At 45.4% G+C, this 18,342-nt stretch overlaps 1 protein-coding gene across 1 annotated transcript in view; it reads left to right on the forward strand.

Annotated features, from left to right (window-relative positions):
• LOC136862847 (versican core protein) overlaps nucleotides 1–18,342 on the forward strand; it is a 155,429-nt gene that overhangs the window by 98,917 nt on the left and 38,170 nt on the right. The window contains exon 2 of the mRNA XM_067139111.2: nucleotides 7,809–7,866. Within this exon, the coding sequence (XP_066995212.2) occupies nucleotides 7,809–7,866 (58 nt within the window). The remainder of the gene's footprint in view (nucleotides 1–7,808; nucleotides 7,867–18,342) is intronic.

Raw genomic sequence — 18,342 nt, forward strand, 5'->3', positions numbered from 1 at the left:
CTCACGGCATCGACTCAGTAGGATGTAGGACCACCGCGAGCGGCGATGCACGCAGAAACACGTCGAGGTACAGAGTCAATAAGAGTGCGGATGGTGTCCTGAGGGATGGTTCTCCATTCTCTGTCAACCATTTGCCACAGTTGGTCGTCCGTACGAGGCTGGGGCAGAGTTTGCAAACGGCGTCCAATGAGATCCCACACGTGTTCGATTGGTGAGAGATCCGGAGAATACGCTGGCCACGGAAGCATCTGTACACCTCGTAGAGCCTGTTGGGAGATGCGAGCAGTGTGTGGGCGGGCATTATCCTGCTGAAACAGAGCATTGGGCAGCCCCTGAAGGTACGGGAGTGCCACCGGCCGCAGCACATGCTGCACGTAGCGGTGGGCATTTAACGTGCCTTGAATACGCACTAGAGGTGATGTGGAATCATACGCAATAGCGCCCCAAACCATGATGCCGCGTTGTCTAGCGGTAGGGCGCTCCACAGTTACTGCCGGATTTGACCTTTCTCCACGCCGACGCCACACACGTCTGCGGTGACTATCACTGACAGAACAGAAGCGTGACTCATCGGAGAACACGACGTTCCGCCATTCCCTCATCCAAGTCGCTCTAGCCCGGCACCATGCCAGGCGTGCACGTCTATGCTGTGGAGTCAATGGTAGTCTTCTGAGCGGACGCCGGGAGTGTAGGCCTCCTTCAACCAATCGACGGAAAGTTGTTCTGGTCGATATTGGAACAGCCAGGGTGTCTTGCACATGCTGAAGAATGGCGGTTGACGTGGCGTGCGGGGCTGCCACCGCTTGGCGGCGGATGCGCCGATCCTCGCGTGCTGACGTTACTCGGGCTGCGCCTGGACCCCTCGCACGTGCCACATGTCCCTGCGCCAACCATCTTCGCCACAGGCGCTGCACCGTGGACACATCCCTATGGGTATCGGCTGCGATTTGACGAAGCGACCAACCTGCCCTTCTCAGCCCGATCACCATACCCCTCGTAAAGTCGTCTGTCTGCTGGAAATGCCTCCGTTGACGGCGGCCTGGCATTCTTAGCTATACACGTGTCCTGTGGCACACGACAACACGTTCTACAATGACTGTCGGCTGAGAAATCTCGGTACGAAGTGGGCCATTCGCCAACGCCGTGTCCCATTTATCGTTCGCTACGTGCGCAGCACAGCGGCGCATTTCACATCATGAGCATACCTCAGTGACGTCAGTCTACCCTGAAATTGGCATATAGTTCTGACCACTCCTTCTTGGTGTTGCATTTGCTCTGTCAGTCAGTGTAATTTTGTTATTGTGCAGTTGCCTAACCTGAGTGAATTTCTGCTTGTTTTGTTTGCCATTCATCAAGAAGTTTGGACATTTTTCCACAGATGACACCACTAAAAACTATGATCATTCACCCTGGTGCGAAGTGAAAGAACTTATAATTCAAAGAAATTTTGTATTTCTAGGATTTTGTAACTGATTGATGTTCATTTATTTTTTGGGTTGGCAATTCTTCCTTTTCTTTCCACCAGTTTTGAATCTAGCCAATCCCTAATTTTTGTAATTAATTTCCAACCAATCCCGTATTTCTTCTTCACTTTGGATTTAACCAATAAAATTGAGAGGGTGTGGCTGGTTTATTCCTGCATGATCTCGAACCTTCCCTGAGGGTTTATAAACTGGGGCTTTTCACGTTTGTTAGCCAATTGATCGTCATCTCACTGAGTGTGCGTGTCAAAGCAGGAGGCGGGCAGCCTCTTTCTTCAGTCAACAGAACACCTACAAGGTAATGGCCACATAACTTTATTCTTTCTTGCTACCTCCGCAGTTTAATCCGAGGGAAAGGTCTGAATCCTTAACTATGTAACTTTCTTTTCTAAAAATGTAACTTTCTGCCGGCTAATATAAAAACTTCATAAATCTTTAACTGTAAATCGGGGATAGAGAGTGATGTTCCCTCTCGAGCTCCCCTTCATCTTGGTTTGAGGTGACTACGTTTCCTAACTGTTTTTCATTCTGTAATGTGGTAATGTAATTTCTATACGAGTCACCTCAGTAGTTTGTGAATAGCTCCTGTTTCATCGGCCTAGAGCCCTTTAGGATTTTAGTGTTTATTATCTTGGAGTGCAGGGTACGCCTACATTCATTTTGTGTTTGGGCCAGTTATTTAACCTGTTCCTTTTCTATGAAGGCCCCCGTAGGTTGGGTATTAAATACCCCTGTATAAATCAGTTTTCATATCGCAAGTTGTACCTTGAGAGGCCAGTGTTTGTAAGTTGATGTTGCCTTGAGTAGGCAGTAAGAAACTGAGAGCCTGTTAGCTCTTTTCCAAGATTTGTAACTGTAAAGTGTGCCTCTGGGAGGCTAGATATTGTGATATAGGGAGCCAGTGCTCTTGAATTAGGGATTTCTGCCCCTCATTAAATAATACCTCTTCCTTTCGTGCAATTGTAAAATTAGGGATTTACAGCCCAAAGTGTTACGGTTCTGAATCTGGGATTTTCCCAATCTTGTTTAATGGTTGCTGCTTGTACCTGTAATATTGTCATAAAACATTTTTAAGTTTGAAGTTCAAAAATATAACCTTCAGTTTAAGTTTTTAATTAATTTTGATATTGTAGTTAGACCCGTCCACCCCAGCACCTTCTTTCACCTCTGCGCTCCACGCATAATCCGGGAACAGTGGTAAAGTTACCTGACTGATTGAGGTCCCCCACGGGGAGCGTGTTTGGATAGGATTGCCCTCGTAGGTAAGGTCATGGCGTTATTATGACGTCAACTAGTGGTAAATTATCCCTGGTTAACAACCTTACATGGACAAAAAATGCTGACTCAGCAAAAATTCGAATTTCCCGCCAAAAGCATGGGAAAATGCTGATTCAGCACCCGTTGTTCCAGAACGTACTTTGCTCATACTACTACTACTACTACTACTACTACTGTTTCTTTTTGAACATTGTTGACGTATTCCAACCTTACGCTATTATTAGGACTATTGTAGTTTCTTCTGAGAAAACGAAGGAAAGTCGTCGCGAAACTTTAAAATCTTCAGTCAGTTTGTCTCGCTTCATGAAGCATAAACACAAAAGACTGCGGTTCCATAGGCCTACCTGGTGTTTCGAACTGATAAAGTATAAATTAAACCATACCGCCTGCGTATTACATGTGGTCCTATAGTAAGTACTTCTTCCAACTGATGTGTTGGAACATCCCCCTCATGTGTAACCATATTTCTATACTCTCATATACCACGAACCTACTACGCTGGCGTAGCCGGGGGAGAGAGGTGATGCTCCCACGTGGCGCGTCGGAGGTGGCGGTTAGTGGGGGTCCTAACCGGCTTGCCGGCGGACTTGAAGGAAATAAAATACCTCTCGCGGACCAAACACACAAACCCCTGTGGGTCGGGGACGCAGACGAAAAATACACCCACGATATCCCCTGCCTGTCGTAAGAGGCGACTATAAGGGGCGACCAAGGGATGGTTGGATTAGAACCATGAAACTACTTGTGATTAGCACCACCACACGTGGAACACCATGGGTCGTTATCACTTGCGCGTAGTACCACTATGTTAGGTACCAAATAGGTTTGTTATTAGTAGCACGCAGGAGCACTGCGCGGTCAGCCTTTTACTGTACCTGTGATTAGTAGCACTATATGAGCGACACCAGGGTTCTGGCTTGCCTATGATTAGTACCGTACGCACTATATAAGGAACACTACGGGATAGTACGAGTCCCTGTGGTTAGTACACTTACGTGATGAAAACCATAGGTTTGTGTTGCCTGTAGATGGCGCCGCTATGTGCGGAACACCATAGGTCTGTATTACATGTGCGAATTTCATAACCTGTCAGTTGTACCATAATGTGTGGAATACCGCGAGTCTACGATACTTTTGATTAGTACCGCACCATGACAAATACCATGGTTCTACTTTCCAAGCGATAAGTACCATTATGAGAGGCCGATAACATATATTTTGGACCCCTTTAGCTTGCAAGCATAACCGATTCAGTACTGAGCTATAGAAGCATTCCCTTGGTCAGTATTACTATTGTTTTCCGTCAGTTTCCGAGACTGAGGCATTGCGGGTCGGCTCCACTGATTGTTTTAAATTCACATCCATCCATTCATTTTTCGTCCTCAGGCTTTGAATTCTGGTCAGTGGAGGATTTTGGATTTTATTTTTTCATTGCATTTCGTCTCATTTCGTACCATCAGGGGCCGATGACCCAGATGTTAGGTCCCTTACAACAACAAACATCATCATCATCATCATCATCATCATCATCATCATCATCATCATATACTTTCAAATTGTACCAGGAACGCCTAGGTCCTGGCCCATATCAATCAAAAGAAACGTTATTCCAGCATAAAATATCCGTCCGACGTACGAACATTTAAATAAAGGAATGTTCCAGCATGTCCCAGACTTCACGAGTGTACTAGGCGAAGTCAAGTGACGTCACCTGTCGCTCGAAGCTCACCTCCCCTAGAGATATTTCTCGAAAAGAATTTTCTTTTCGCAAGCTTTTCAACGCCTTAACCAATTTCAACGGGACAAACGCTGAATCGTAGCGGACGTCATAAAAGTTACTCCCTGTGAATTTCGAATTAATCCATCCCATGGTTGTTGAGTTATAATAATTTAAATTCCAAGAGAATTATACACTCACGGTCACATGGCCAAGAGAAACCACCCCTCCCAGCGCCAGCATATATATGTCAAGGCTAACAAGCAGAGCAGCCGCAGACGGAGCCAACGACCGAGGACGACGGCGGCGCTACCAAGCGCCGCGACGGCGCGACTCCAGTTGGAAAGCGGTACTCCTCGAAGTACACGCAGACCAACAAGGCGACAACCAGGGCGAAGTGGTCGCAGACGCAGGCCTACCAGGAAGGGCCTGTTACCCGGGCGCAAACCAGGAACGCGCCCGTGATGGTGGAAAGCAGCACAGCGGTGGAGAAGGACGCCCCCTGGCGTACTGAGACTGCTGCCCAGGTCCAGCCTGCCTGCACGTCTGTCGAGTTGCAGACCTCGATGTGCGCCCCCCAGGACAGGGAACGCAGTCGAGTGTTAGCATCGACCGACGCCACCGCCGCCGCCAGCCAGGAGAAAGAAGACGATGGCGACGCAGAGGAGCCGGCAGCTACCTCGGGGTCACCAGGCCGGGAGGAGGGCCACCCGGGCGAGGCCTCTTCCCCAGCCGAGAAGCAACCCTTGGGACAGACCGACGCCGCCGCCAGCCAGGGGAAAGAAGAAGATGGCGACGCAGCGGAGCCACCAACTACCCCGGGGTCACCAGGCCGGGAAGAGGGCCACCAGGACGAGGCCTCTTCCCCCGCCGAGAAGCAACCCCCGGGAAGAAGAAGAAGACGACGCCGCACCAGGAAGCAGAAGGCGACGCTGGCTCACCAGGAGAGGACCGCCAAGCCGCAACCCAGGACAGCAGTCAACCGAGGAGCCAATCAGGAGAGGACCTGAGCGGGTAGCGGCAGTCAGGTGAGAGTGAAACGTCCCCCTCAGCAGCTCTTGCAGTGTTTCCGCTGTCTGTGGTGGGGCCACCGTCAAGTTAGCTGTGGACTCCAAGTGAAGTGCAACCGCTGTGGTGGTGATCACCACTACACGGCCTGCGCAACACTTAAGGAGGCGCCGGTGTGCGCCAATTGCGCGGGGGGCCACCCGGCCTCCCACCGCAGTTGCCCAGTCTACAGGGCCATGGCGCGGACATAGAGGAGGGAGGCCCGGCGCCATGACCCACCCCATTCCAGGAGGCCCCCGCCTCGGCGGGCTTGGCCTCATTCTCCGGGATCGGAGACTGGGTACGAGGTACCCCAAGGAGGTGGAGCCGTGCGACGGGCCCTAGTGGTACTCGACGCATGGCTCCGCAGTCGGCAAGGACCGCGCTAGTCCCAGCAGTGCCCAGACGGACTGATCCCCAGGCGATGGAATGGCGAGGAATTGGTTTATGTTTTGTGCATGTTACCAGTTCCTAACTAACACAACCTCTGGTCTTTCTCCAGCCCACATCCTTGCATGTGCTATCACAAGATGTCAGGTTTTACATGTAGGCTCTTCATTCTTTCTGCCTATGTGGTTTTTCCCTGACCCTTCAATACCATACCTTAACACTATCCAACCAACACAGACTTTGCCGTGGTAGCGAGTCTGACTCGGAAACCGGCAGATACTCCTTGTATCACTTCCCACTCTTCCCTGCTATCTCTTTCTTCTTCTTAGAAATAATAGCACGTCGGAGGCCATGTAGATTGAGTCGTTGGTCACGCGGGGGGAGCGGGCTTCGGGGGCCCCCCCCGAAAAAAAAAAAAAGCAGAGCAGCGCAGTACAAGGACGAGTACACAGATGTGTCGTACAGTATGTTCGCGCAGTCACGGTGAAAGTACTTCCCGTCGCGTTTCCGGAACACGAAGTTATATCGCCGACAAAATTATAAAAGACGTCGCACTGTATTTAGTACATCGCGTCGCGACTACAGTCCAATTCTGAAGACATTTGAGAATATAATACGAGTGAACTTATTGAAGTGCAAATACCAAATATTTAACGTTAATTACGTGTAGACTTAGTTTACTTCTCATGATATTGAACTTCTACAGAAACTAATGTGTAGAATCACCAGAACTCATTTCTTTTCGAGTATTGAACTGTATTTCTTTATTCACGCCATATTAGTATACGAATTACAGTAGTAATCTGGGTGAATACTAAGAACTTTTTCTGAGGTAATATGACGTTATAATAACAAGATAATCAGAAAATAATCCTTAGTGACTTAATGACCGTGTTCAAAGGCTGTGATTATAGACTATGATTTGCCATTTCAAGTGTGAACTGTGTAATTATGGACGTTTCAGTAACGACTTTAAATAGTATTTCATACAGGAAGGACTGTGATAATTCATTTAACGTCTTAAAGTTCAATTACGCCATAAACTGTGTTCAACAGTAAATGACAGTGTCAGTGATAACTACTCGCACGAAGTGAATTTCTCGTGTGCGAAAAATCACCTTAACAAGCTGCAATTCTACACGATCCAGTTCCAGTTATCATCACCTCATCGGGGACGTCAACATGGTGTGTTAAGGGAACATCGCCGACCCTGATTCTCCACGGAACATTCCAGATGTCCATCCTTCAACATTGGTAGCAACATTTCTTTCATTAAGTGAGTAGTAACAAACTGACTAAAATTTTCTCATTAATTTTGAACAGTGGAAACTTCAGTGCCGCGTGTGAACAAATATTTCAGAGTTCTCATAGTTTCTCAGAAGTGATTAATTTAATTTCAAATTTCATTTTAATATCTCATAGAAAGACTTTAGGCTTTTCAAGTGTGCTATACATCAAGGTTTACAAACTGGAAAACTGGAAACTTTTAACAAAAATTTAATTTCTCATGTCAATTAGCAATTACAAGTGTGTGCTCATATTTAGAAAGACTTTAGGTGGAAATCTAATACCTCGTCCTCTCACATATGAAAGACTTTGGAATCAGTGATATTCATTTAATTTTCATGAAGAGAATTCAGGAAGATTTCGTTCAAACTTTTAATTTCAATGCCAGATTTGAGTCCAATAATCATATTGCAGGGTGAAGAATTAATAAATTGTTAAGAAAAAAATGTTTAACCATCTATTATTCGCTCTGCGAGTCTATCCTACTCTGTTTCGGCTCCAAAACCAAGTTCCACTCCCTGAGGTCCTACTCATGCCCTTTCCCCAAAAACTTTTCCTGGTACAATATACTGTATAGAAAGTTAATGCCGTTTGGTTGGTTGTTCCAGATGAGAAACCGTCTGAACGTGTTGTACCTCGGAGTTGTGACTCTAGTAGCTGCTGCCGGTGAGTTTTACTGAATGTGCTACTGAGCTCCATGGCTGAATGGTCAGCGTCATGGCCTTCCGTCCTCGGGGCTTCGGTTTCGATTCTGGTCTGGTCGAGGGATTTTAATCTTAAACGGCTAATTCCCTTGGAACTGAGACTAGGTGTTAGTGCTGTTTTCAATATTCCTGCATTCACACACACACACCGCACTAACACACAGTTCCCCATACATGGCAGACACCACCCACCCTTGTCGGAAGGTCTGCATTACAACTTGCTGCACCAGGCTAGCAACAGACACACGAAATTAATAATCTTTAAATTAGGAAATCATATATATTGTGATATAAATATATTGTGAGTTTACCCATAGCCATAGAAGAACAATAACAGCGAGGAATAATAATTTTTACTAATAAGATCTAGGTTGAAGTGTGCTGTTCTCAGCGAAGAACTGGAGCTCCTGTGATGCCAAGAAGAGTCTCGCTGTTGCTATTGTTGACTGAAAGGAAACGAAGTTGAGGCTGTATATTCCACAGCGCCCAGTGGTGTGCACTGTAGCAGCTCTGCGTTAAGCACTTATCGTTATTATTTGTATTTATTCCGTATAAACAGGTGGTTTATAGCATGCCTTTGGTTTCCATGACTGAATAGAATTCTTGGAAATTATAGAAAAAAAATCCCGAAATATTTTACAGAAAATAACACTATTTTATTTTTGCCCCGAGCTTGGATATAGTATGGTCAAGTTATACGTGGCTTGTGTAATAACGGTGAATGTTTACGAATTCGGTACATCATTAAATGGAAAATAGAGACGTAAGTTTTATACTATAGTGCTGATAGCTATAATTTGGTTATGTTTAAGTCTGCTATGTGGCACAGCTCGTTTTACTACTCCCGTATCACGACCAAGGACGTGGGATTAAATTATAGTATAATTGATAAAAAGAATCCAGAAATAATTGCAAGTATAACATCGCTTTAACGGGTAATGCTAGGATGCGAGTATTTTACCTTCAAGCACCTTCTTAAACCAGAACCTACTGTAAGTAACAATCATATAATAACGTAATACAACTTTCAATAACTGCCATCCCGGTTTCAAAAAAAAATTCCTGTTCATCACTGAAGAACAATGGATACTATTCACTATGCAGTCATAAAGTCGTAGCAAATCGTTATCATGGAATCGAAAGGAAGTATAATTTAGAAAATATAACTATAATTTAGAAAAATGACACATTATAACCTGAGAAATTAAGAAATATCACTCAGATGAAAAATACACTATTCGTAAAGATCCGAACACTGTGAAGCAGTTGTGATTGTTTGTTTTTCATGGGAAATATATAGGCTGCTATCCAGTTTATTACACATTTCTTCGTTATTGCTCGTATAAGAGGTACGAAATTAAGCAGTAAGTGGCGTGTCCATACCTGGCTTATACAAATTTTCGTACTCGTCTGAATATTTGAAATGCTACCCCCATCAATTCCGTCCTTTAAGTATGTCCCTTGCATTTTCAATAGGCGAGGAATCAGGCTATCACTGCCACGGGCAGAACTGAAAAGTTGTTACCACTTAAAGAGACGCGCACGTTAACTACCACGTGTGGCCTAGTATATTCTTGCTGGAATCTGGTCAGAGGACTAGCCTGTAAGAATGAAAGTGCTACTGGGCTCAGAACATCATTGACGTAATGGACACTCGCAATGGTGGTACGGAGGCGTCATAATATCGTTAAATATTACTTTATAGACAATGTTGCCACCATTGCATTATTGCGGTATGCCTTGTGTCCTGCTGAAGCCGATTATCAAGTCGTCTGACAAAAATGCGTCTATTATTTTCCCACATACAGTGCATTAATTCATGGGAAATCACAATGTTCTGTTATTTCTTCTTCCAGTCACGACGTTCGATGCAGCATTGCAGCCCTACAATCTTCTGATGGTTTGTCAACGGTTCACAAACCACACTGTAATACCGGGCGAGTTGGCTGTGCTGTTAGGTACGCGCAGCTGTGAAGTTGCATCCGGGAGATAGTGGGTTCGAACCCCACTGTCGGTAGCCCTGAAGATGTTTTTCTGTGGTTTCCCATTTTCACGCCAGACAAATGCTGGTTCTGAACCTTACTAAAGGCCACGGCTGCTTCCTTCCCATGCCTAGGCCTTTAGATAGATAGATAAAGAATGGGTGAACCCTGCCTTCGCAGGGCTCCACACGTAGGTCTGTGAATACCCTTTGTGTCCTTCCTAGGCCTTTTCTATCCCATCGTCGCCATAATACCTATCTGTATCGGTGCTACGTAAAGCAAATAATAATAATAATAATAATAATAATAATAATAATAATAATAATAATAATAATAATAATAATAATAATAATAATAATAATAATAATAATAATAATAATAATAATAATAATAATAATAATAATAATAACGAATGTGGACTGTTAAGGAATACATTGGATGAGCTGCAAGATTGATAGTTTTGCGTAGAATCTGAACCACAGGACGAGAGTTTCAAAAATCCTATATACATTTGTAAGGAATGGATTCACTGAAGTCGTGGTGAGAAGCAAGTTAACGTCCATGAAGCATCGCGTCCTGCAAGCTACCATGACCGTGTGTTGAATTCATTTCACACTCCCTACTATAGCCCTTCAATAACACAAATAATAGGGCAGGTTGCATAGAGAGATTGTAATAGAGAAATTCACTCCCTGTGTTGTCTCGGAAAATTCTCGTAGCTGGTGATCAATTCATTCTGCTCGGTTCGACTACAACTTAGTTAATGAAGAGTCAAATAATTGGCTCAAATGTTGAGTTGTCGAAGGCGCTCGGGATATTTTGGTTCATGGGTTTAAACAGTTTGTTTCAAATGTCCGGCAGGAAGAAATTTAATAGCGTTAAATACAGTGATTTGGCGAGCCAAGGAGAGGCCCTCCTCTTCTAGCCATTTTCGCGAATGGAATAGTTCAGATGGTTACGGCTACGTCCAACGTGGTGGATCTACATCCTGCTGAAACCACATCAGTGGCGGCTCGTGCTGTGTAATGTTGGTGGTTCTGCTCTGTGACGCCCAGTCCATTGCAGTAAGTGTAATAGACAAATCTAAATTCGTATTGCACACGGGAAATGTCAGCTGAGCTCTTGTGAATCCTTCCTCCAACCCCGCGGGAACGTTTTTCTCCAGGTCCTATCAGTGTGAAGTTCTCGAAAATGTACCGAAATAATACAGGTAGGTCCGCCTCTGTGGTGTAGTAGTTAGTGTGATTAGCTGCCACACCCGGATGCCTGGGTTCGATTCCCGGTTCTGCCACGAAATTTGAAAAGTGGTACGAGGGCTGGAACGGGGTCCACTCAGCCTCGGGAGGTCAACTGAGTAGAGGAGGGTTCGATTCCTACCTCAGCCATCCTGGAAGTGGTTTTCCGTGGTTTCCCACTTTTCTTCCAGGCAAATGCCGGGATAGTACCTAACTTAAGGCCACGGCCGCTTCCTTCCCTCTTACTTGTCTATCCCTTCCAATCTTCCCATCCCCACCAAAGCCCCTGTTCAGCATAGCAGGTGAGGCCGCCTGGGCGAGGTACTGGTCATTCTCCCCAGTTGTATCCCCCTACCCAATGTCTCACGCTCCAGGACACTGCCCTTGAGGCGGTATAGGTGGGATCCCTCGCTCAGTCCGAGGGAAAAACCAACCCTGGAAGGTAAACAGATTAAGAAAGAAAGAGAAAGTATAATACAGGTAGACGTTCATCTCAATTTGTGATACCCCGATTTCGAGGGACATCGACAATATAAATAACTGACTTGTACAAAAAACAACTAAAAAGTTACAAAAAATAAAGCCCCTCTTCCGCTTATCGAAAAAATATATTGACCTATCGACTCATTCATATTTACAAAGGTTTCGAGACCTGCATACATCTTTGGCAGCCGGCTTTCTTAATGGAGGGGGAACATCATCTAATGGTACTAGCGTTTCTGTTTTCATTTTTATGACTACCTAACTCGGAAGAATTCACTACCATTAGGGAGAAACATAGTCATGATTACTTGTAGGCCTAAGAACTCACTCATTCGCTTCGTACGAGAGAATGTTTTCGGTCGTTGGATAGAATTTTGCTGAAGTCCTGGTCATTTACACCAAAGACAGAAAAATATACATACCCCCAATCATAAGATACGTTGTTTGAAGAAACATGGACAGTAAATTGATTTTGTGTTACTTAATCACAACCATCCTCTTTTATCACGCACTTATCCTGTATTTAAGCTATTCGGGCTTTCTTCCTACTGAACAGAAGCCTCACAACTATACTGTAGTATCTGAGGATGTTGACATGTAAGAATTTTAAACTATATCAATATCCACACAGTTTAAAAAGTTCTCTATTTACACTGATGAGTACAGTGGAGGGAGCTTTTCCCAAACAGCTGAGATTTCAACATGCTCGCTCGCTGCAGCGATTCTCTCACGGACGGTGGCGCTGTCTAGTGTATTATGTACTAACTCTATGGTCATGGGAATAGGTCAGACGTACTGCAAGGCGTGCAGTTCATACAGAACCTTATGGGCGACTCTTAGCCACCTATCGGAAGAAAGCTGTAGTTAAGTGTGCTCTCCTAATGTTCTGTCGTTCACAGATCTAAACAGGGTTGCCAGATCACCACCAGCTGTATGTGTATCGATCTTTGGCTCGATATAAACAATCAATATGAAGGATGGGATCGCTAATCGCTATATATTACTGTATATCTTTCATTGTGGTGGTTCTGCAGCTGTGCAGATCGCATTATGGAGCCGCGCCTGAACCACATCATTAAATGTTCTCCAAGTAGCACATCCTCCAGCAGAAGTGGAACTTCATGGCGTAGAAGGTGCAGGTAGCGTGCACCTGTTAAATGGCCCTCAAGGAAATATGGTCCAATAAGGCGATAACCCGAGATTCCACAACATACAGTATATTCACTCCACATTGCACCTGATAGGTTGCCTGTCCCTCCCATTGGGGATTGTCAACACTCCAATAGCGCATGGTGTGACGGTTGACTGTACCATTATTGTGGAATTACGATTCGTCCCACAACAGTATATTCCAGATTTCTTAGCAGCAATTGACAGAAATTCATTCGAGCTTCGAAATCTCGCCTTTGGAGATCCTGGATTAGGTGTAGAAGATAGGAGAGTACGAAAGCCTGGCAGATGTTCACCTCTTGTGTAGTTGTCGGTGTAGACGTGTGTGGTTTATTGCCAAGAGAGTCTCCTCTTTCTCATCAGGCCGTTACGGTATTATTTCGGAGGGGTGGTATCGTCTGAAGTACCCCTGTTGTTCGTAAGCGCTTTTCAACACTACGGAAACTATTTGGTGTCGGATGTCGGATGTCGCCTCTCCGGATACCTTTTCTGATACAGGCGTAGTGCCTGCAACGAATTTGCTCTTGCTTTCCGATAGATGAGGAGCTTCTTAGCGTATTCGTCCGTGAAATACATGGCGAATGACCGTATAGTACAGGGCCTCTCAAACGCCCAAAATCTCACGCGTGCAAACTGAAGCGCAGAGGTCCTGTGCACAGTGCATCGGTTCCACTCGGCTCGGCTCTGACCAGCGCGTCGTCTCGGGGCTACTCGGCTAAGCTCGGCTCTACTCGGCTCGGATTTAGAGCGCTACGGAGCATGTGAGGAAGAGGGTCACAGGCGGAGCTAGCGAGACAGGCGTTCGGAAAAAGAGAGAGACAGCGATGATGCTCCAAATCGAGGAGTGGGGTTTTGCACTCTGGTCAACCAAGCGAAGTCGTATTTGCACCGTGCACAGCGTAGTGCACTGGTGCATGCAACCTGAGAGGCCCTGGCTATAGCAGTTCAGTGTGCGTAGAGCATAAAAACAATGATAGCGGCGTTTTACTGCTTGCGTTTGGTACATACTGGCCTGTGCTTAAACACTGATGTTCCATATTAATGTAATATGAAATGTAGGATGTAGAATTCGGACTCTCAATACTAAATCGGTAGGCTAGCAGCGGACCACATGCTTGCTTGTTGCTTGTTGTTTAAAGGGGCCTAATATCTAGGTCATCGGTCCATTGGCTACACGCGCTACGCCACAGCCGTGAGTGAGACGTGTATTAAGAAAGCTTTAGAGTTTACTCCTTCAGTTCGTTGTTTCGTACGCTCTCTATGACACTGTATCGTAATTTTAAACGTTAATTACGCGTTTTGCTATAAACCGGTCACTTGGCACGACAACTTTACAAAGTCACGTGGTACTCCGATGTACGATAAATGATTGAATGAATGTGGTATTTTCCGAGTCTAGAGTCACACGACGGGAACGATAATCGTGTTCAGAATCGTTAGCATGTTGTGCTTACATTGCATTCGTACCATACGGGAGGGTAGCAGTGAAATATCCACCTCACGACGATCTCAGACGTTTGTTGGGCTGCAGAGCAAAATATTGGTAGGGATATCTGCTATAATATTTCGTTTACACACAGATTTACTTCACTTCAGACCGGGCGAGTTGGCCGTGCGGTTAGGGGCACGCAGCTGTGAGCTTGCATCCGGGAGATAGTGGGTTCGAGACCCACTGTCGGCAGCCCTGAATTTGGTTTTCCGTGGTTTCCCATTTTCACACCAGGCAAATGCTGCGGCCACGGCTGCTTGCTTCCCACTCCTACCCCTTTCCTGTCCCATCGTCTCCATAAGACCTATCTGTGTCGGTGCGACGTAAAGCAAACTGTAAAAACTTCTCTTTAGATGAAGGTAGATTATGTCGTAACCATTTACGGTTAAAATATTCTACCCGACGGAGAACCGAACCTGGGGTCCTTTGAACCAAAATGGACTACGCTGATCATTGAGCCACGAAGCCGGTCAAAAGTGTGTGAAATGGGTATTCGTGTACGGGAGAAGTAGTTGGTACACATCCTATAAACAGAGAAACGCAGACCCTCGGTGAATACCATCAAACTCCGTCCAATTTGTATCTGCAGCAAGAAAAAATTCAAAAGGTCTTCAGAATGTCTATGGCAACTTTCAACTACATACTTCAGTTGGTGGCACCTCTAATTGAGTAGCAGAGAACTAATTTCGTTTATCAATCTAATACAGTTTGGACTTTGGCTTTCCAAGTCGACTGCTGTCCAGCCGGATGACCTGCAGATATTAGTGGGTTACATCATGGTCAGCGTGATGACATCATCGAACGTAGTTGTGGTCCGTTTCTTATCATTTTAGACAGCTCCTCTGTTGGTTTCACGAGACTCATCTAGAATTAAAATCATTGGACTGGCCTTGAATCGATTGGAGGACCTCCGGATAAAAGACAGCATGCTACCCCTACGCTACAGGACGCGGAACGAAACGGCCAGAAGGGAGACGGGATATCCCGAACGCGAGGACAGCGCATGTTGAAGCTAGGGTCGTTAAATATTTACTCATCCCCACTGGACGCTGTGCACGAAGGTACATGCACAGCTTACTTTCACGGCTCCAATATATCCACCCACATAGCTTCTCATTCTCTACTCAGCTCCCAGCTATCGAAGCTGCACAATATTCTTTCTTAATCAGCTTACCCTCCAGGGTTGGTTTTCCCCTCGGCCTCGGCGAAGGATCGCAGCTCTACCGCCTCATGGGTAGTGTCCTGGAGCGTGAGACATTGGGTCGGGGGATACAACCGGGGAGAATGACCAGTACCTCGCCCAGGCGGCTTCACCTACTATGCTGAACAGGGGTTGTGTGTGGGGGGGGGGAGATTGGAAGGGATAGCCAAGGTAGAGGGAAGGAAGCGGCCGTTGTCTTAAGTTAGGTACCATACCGGTATTTGCCTGGAGGAGAAGTGGGAAACCACAGAAAACAATTTCGAGGATGGCTCTGATGGGAATCGAACCCCCCTCTACTCAGTTGACCTCCCGAGGCTGAGTAGACCTCGTTCCAGCCTCGTACCACTTTTCAAATTTCGTGGCAGAGCGGAGAATCGAACCCGGGCCTCGGAGGGTGGCAGCTAATCACACTAACCACTACACCACAGGGGCGGCGTCTACACAATATTGCTAGGGTAAAAAGGTTGAACAGTTGAGGCGTTTAGCCTGCAGCTTTCATTTACGTTGCGGAACGCACTGTACGTTTTCTCAAACATTTCATGCTTAATGGATAATGCAGTACTCAAAAAGAGTTTTGCGTATTCTGGTTTAATGTACTTTGTTATTTTCCTATGTGTATATACGAACATTATACTTTGCGATGGGCATATATAAAAATACAGTGGCGTGCACTGAACCCAAACTACCCCAGCGCTGCTGGGGTAAAGAACTTTGTATTCACATTTTAATTATTCCTTAGAACGCTTTTTATAAAGTTTAAAAAATTGCGAACACCTAAGCTAAGCCAAGTACAGCTGTCTCGACAGTCCGCTCGCACTACGGCAGTTCAGCTCCAGCGAGTTGGGTTTCCTTGCCGGCGCGATAGAGAGCTACCCCCAGAGAAATTGAAGGTCGCTTGGGTAACGCATGCACTTGAAGCTTCCTCGAGGAGGAGCTGAGCCCCCTCCCCAGGCAGCAATTTACGGCGGCAGGCTAGCTAGCTTAGGTAAGGGGTGTTAGTTTTAATACTTGACACTCGAAGTCTTCAGCGCCACACACTAGAGACAGCAAGAAACATATCAACATCTTAACAGTATAGCCACTTGCACATCGTCTTGCTGATAAAAATAGAGCCAGTATATGAAATATATTGCAATAGGGGTGGGATGTCGGGTCTCTCTCTGGGTCCACGTTTTGTTGCTGTTGCCCCTGCACCAGACTTTCTAAGATTTTCCTTCTCTCTCCTGGCGTATATATACACCCCCCCCCCGCTTTACATACCTTCACAAGTCTTTTTCCAATTCTACGGTCTAAGAGCTACCGGTCTAGCTGATGGCCCGCTTACCTCTAACTGGGTAAGAATTGAAATAACACATTTACGCTACGCTGCGCCACCAAGAAAGACGTCTTTTGCGAATTAGTTCTATCAGACATCTCTCCTGATTTACTCAGTGCAGTGACTCAGTATTTGCCACCTTCTCTATCCACGAGACTTCAGTGATCCTACGGAAACACCGCATTTCGAAGGCCTCAAGACACTTTACACAACTTTAGTTTACTGTCCATGTTTCTGAGGCGTACAATAGAACAGTCCAAACAAATGCATATAGAATCCTTATACGAAGAGGTGGACTAAGTTTATTGCTACACATATACTTCTTCTTCTGCATAAAAGCGATCTTAGCTTGAGCAATAAATCTCTTTATCTCTGTCGTACTCCTTACGTCCTCAGTTATTTTCTGACCGAGATAGGTAAACGTTCAGATTTGTTTGATCTTGTCATTGTGGATCATTAAGTTGAGATGTTTTGGTGATTACGAAATGACCATCCATTTTGGGATGGGCATTAGAGCCTTGCGTAAATCAAACATTATCCCACCCCAGAACATGACTGCTGCTGATGACGCACCAGTACGAAGGGTTCAATCCTTCTCTCACTGGATCGCCTCCCGTTACATAGGTGCAAACTTATGATGATCTAATCAGAAAAGAGCGTTCGCTTCCACCGTTCCTGGGCCGTGGGCTTTGAGTTGTTGCCCACCTCAGAAGAGCTGGTGTAGATTACGTGGAGCATTTGACAGAGGCAGCTTTGGTACCAATTTTTACATTTCTTTGTTTTACGTCGCACCGACACATATAGCTCTTATGGCGACGACAGGATAGGAAACGGCTACAGTAAATCAATGTGAAACTCATACACCACTGTAACTAGTAGCCACTATGTGTTTATTTATGAATAGAAATGTGCACAATAATATACGTTCGCATTTTATGTGTGGAACAATAAAGATATTTCTTGAATTATTATTATATCACCGCAGACTAGCTAGCTTATCCCTCATTTTACCAAGTTATAACAGATTCTTTGTCGATTTGATGCTGGGGCACGTCAACATGAAACTCATACAGTGCTCTATGGACAGGTAAGGGGGCTGTGAAAATACTGTATGTTTGGGTTTCGAGGCCACATTCAGTTTGTTGTGAAGATTTGTGAAGTGCAGACAAGTTCCGATGCTATCATGGGGCGTCAAAGAGGACAGTTTTCGAAAGAAGAAAGAGAACTATTTACTTGTAATTTTAAGAGAGGAAATTAACTCCGAGAAATTGGTAAAGTTGTAAACAAGAGTTACGCAACTGTACAGTGCATTGTAGATAGATGTACTGTAAGAGTACACCGAGCATTGAAAATAAAGGAAAAGTTATTAGGAGAGAAATTTTCAAGTTAAGGGAGGAACATTGGGTGGTAAGACAAGTGAAGAAAAATCCAGTGATTAGTGCTCCAAAAGCTGCTGAGATGGCTGAGGAATGTACTGAACCCATGACCTTTGTGCCCTTAGAATTTTAAGTATGAAAGTCACTACATGAGGCCCCATGTCAATTGTAATGAGGAGCTTGAATA

This window comes from Anabrus simplex, chromosome 2 (assembly GCF_040414725.1).
Source record: "Anabrus simplex isolate iqAnaSimp1 chromosome 2, ASM4041472v1, whole genome shotgun sequence".
NCBI lineage: Eukaryota > Metazoa > Arthropoda > Insecta > Orthoptera > Tettigoniidae > Anabrus > Anabrus simplex.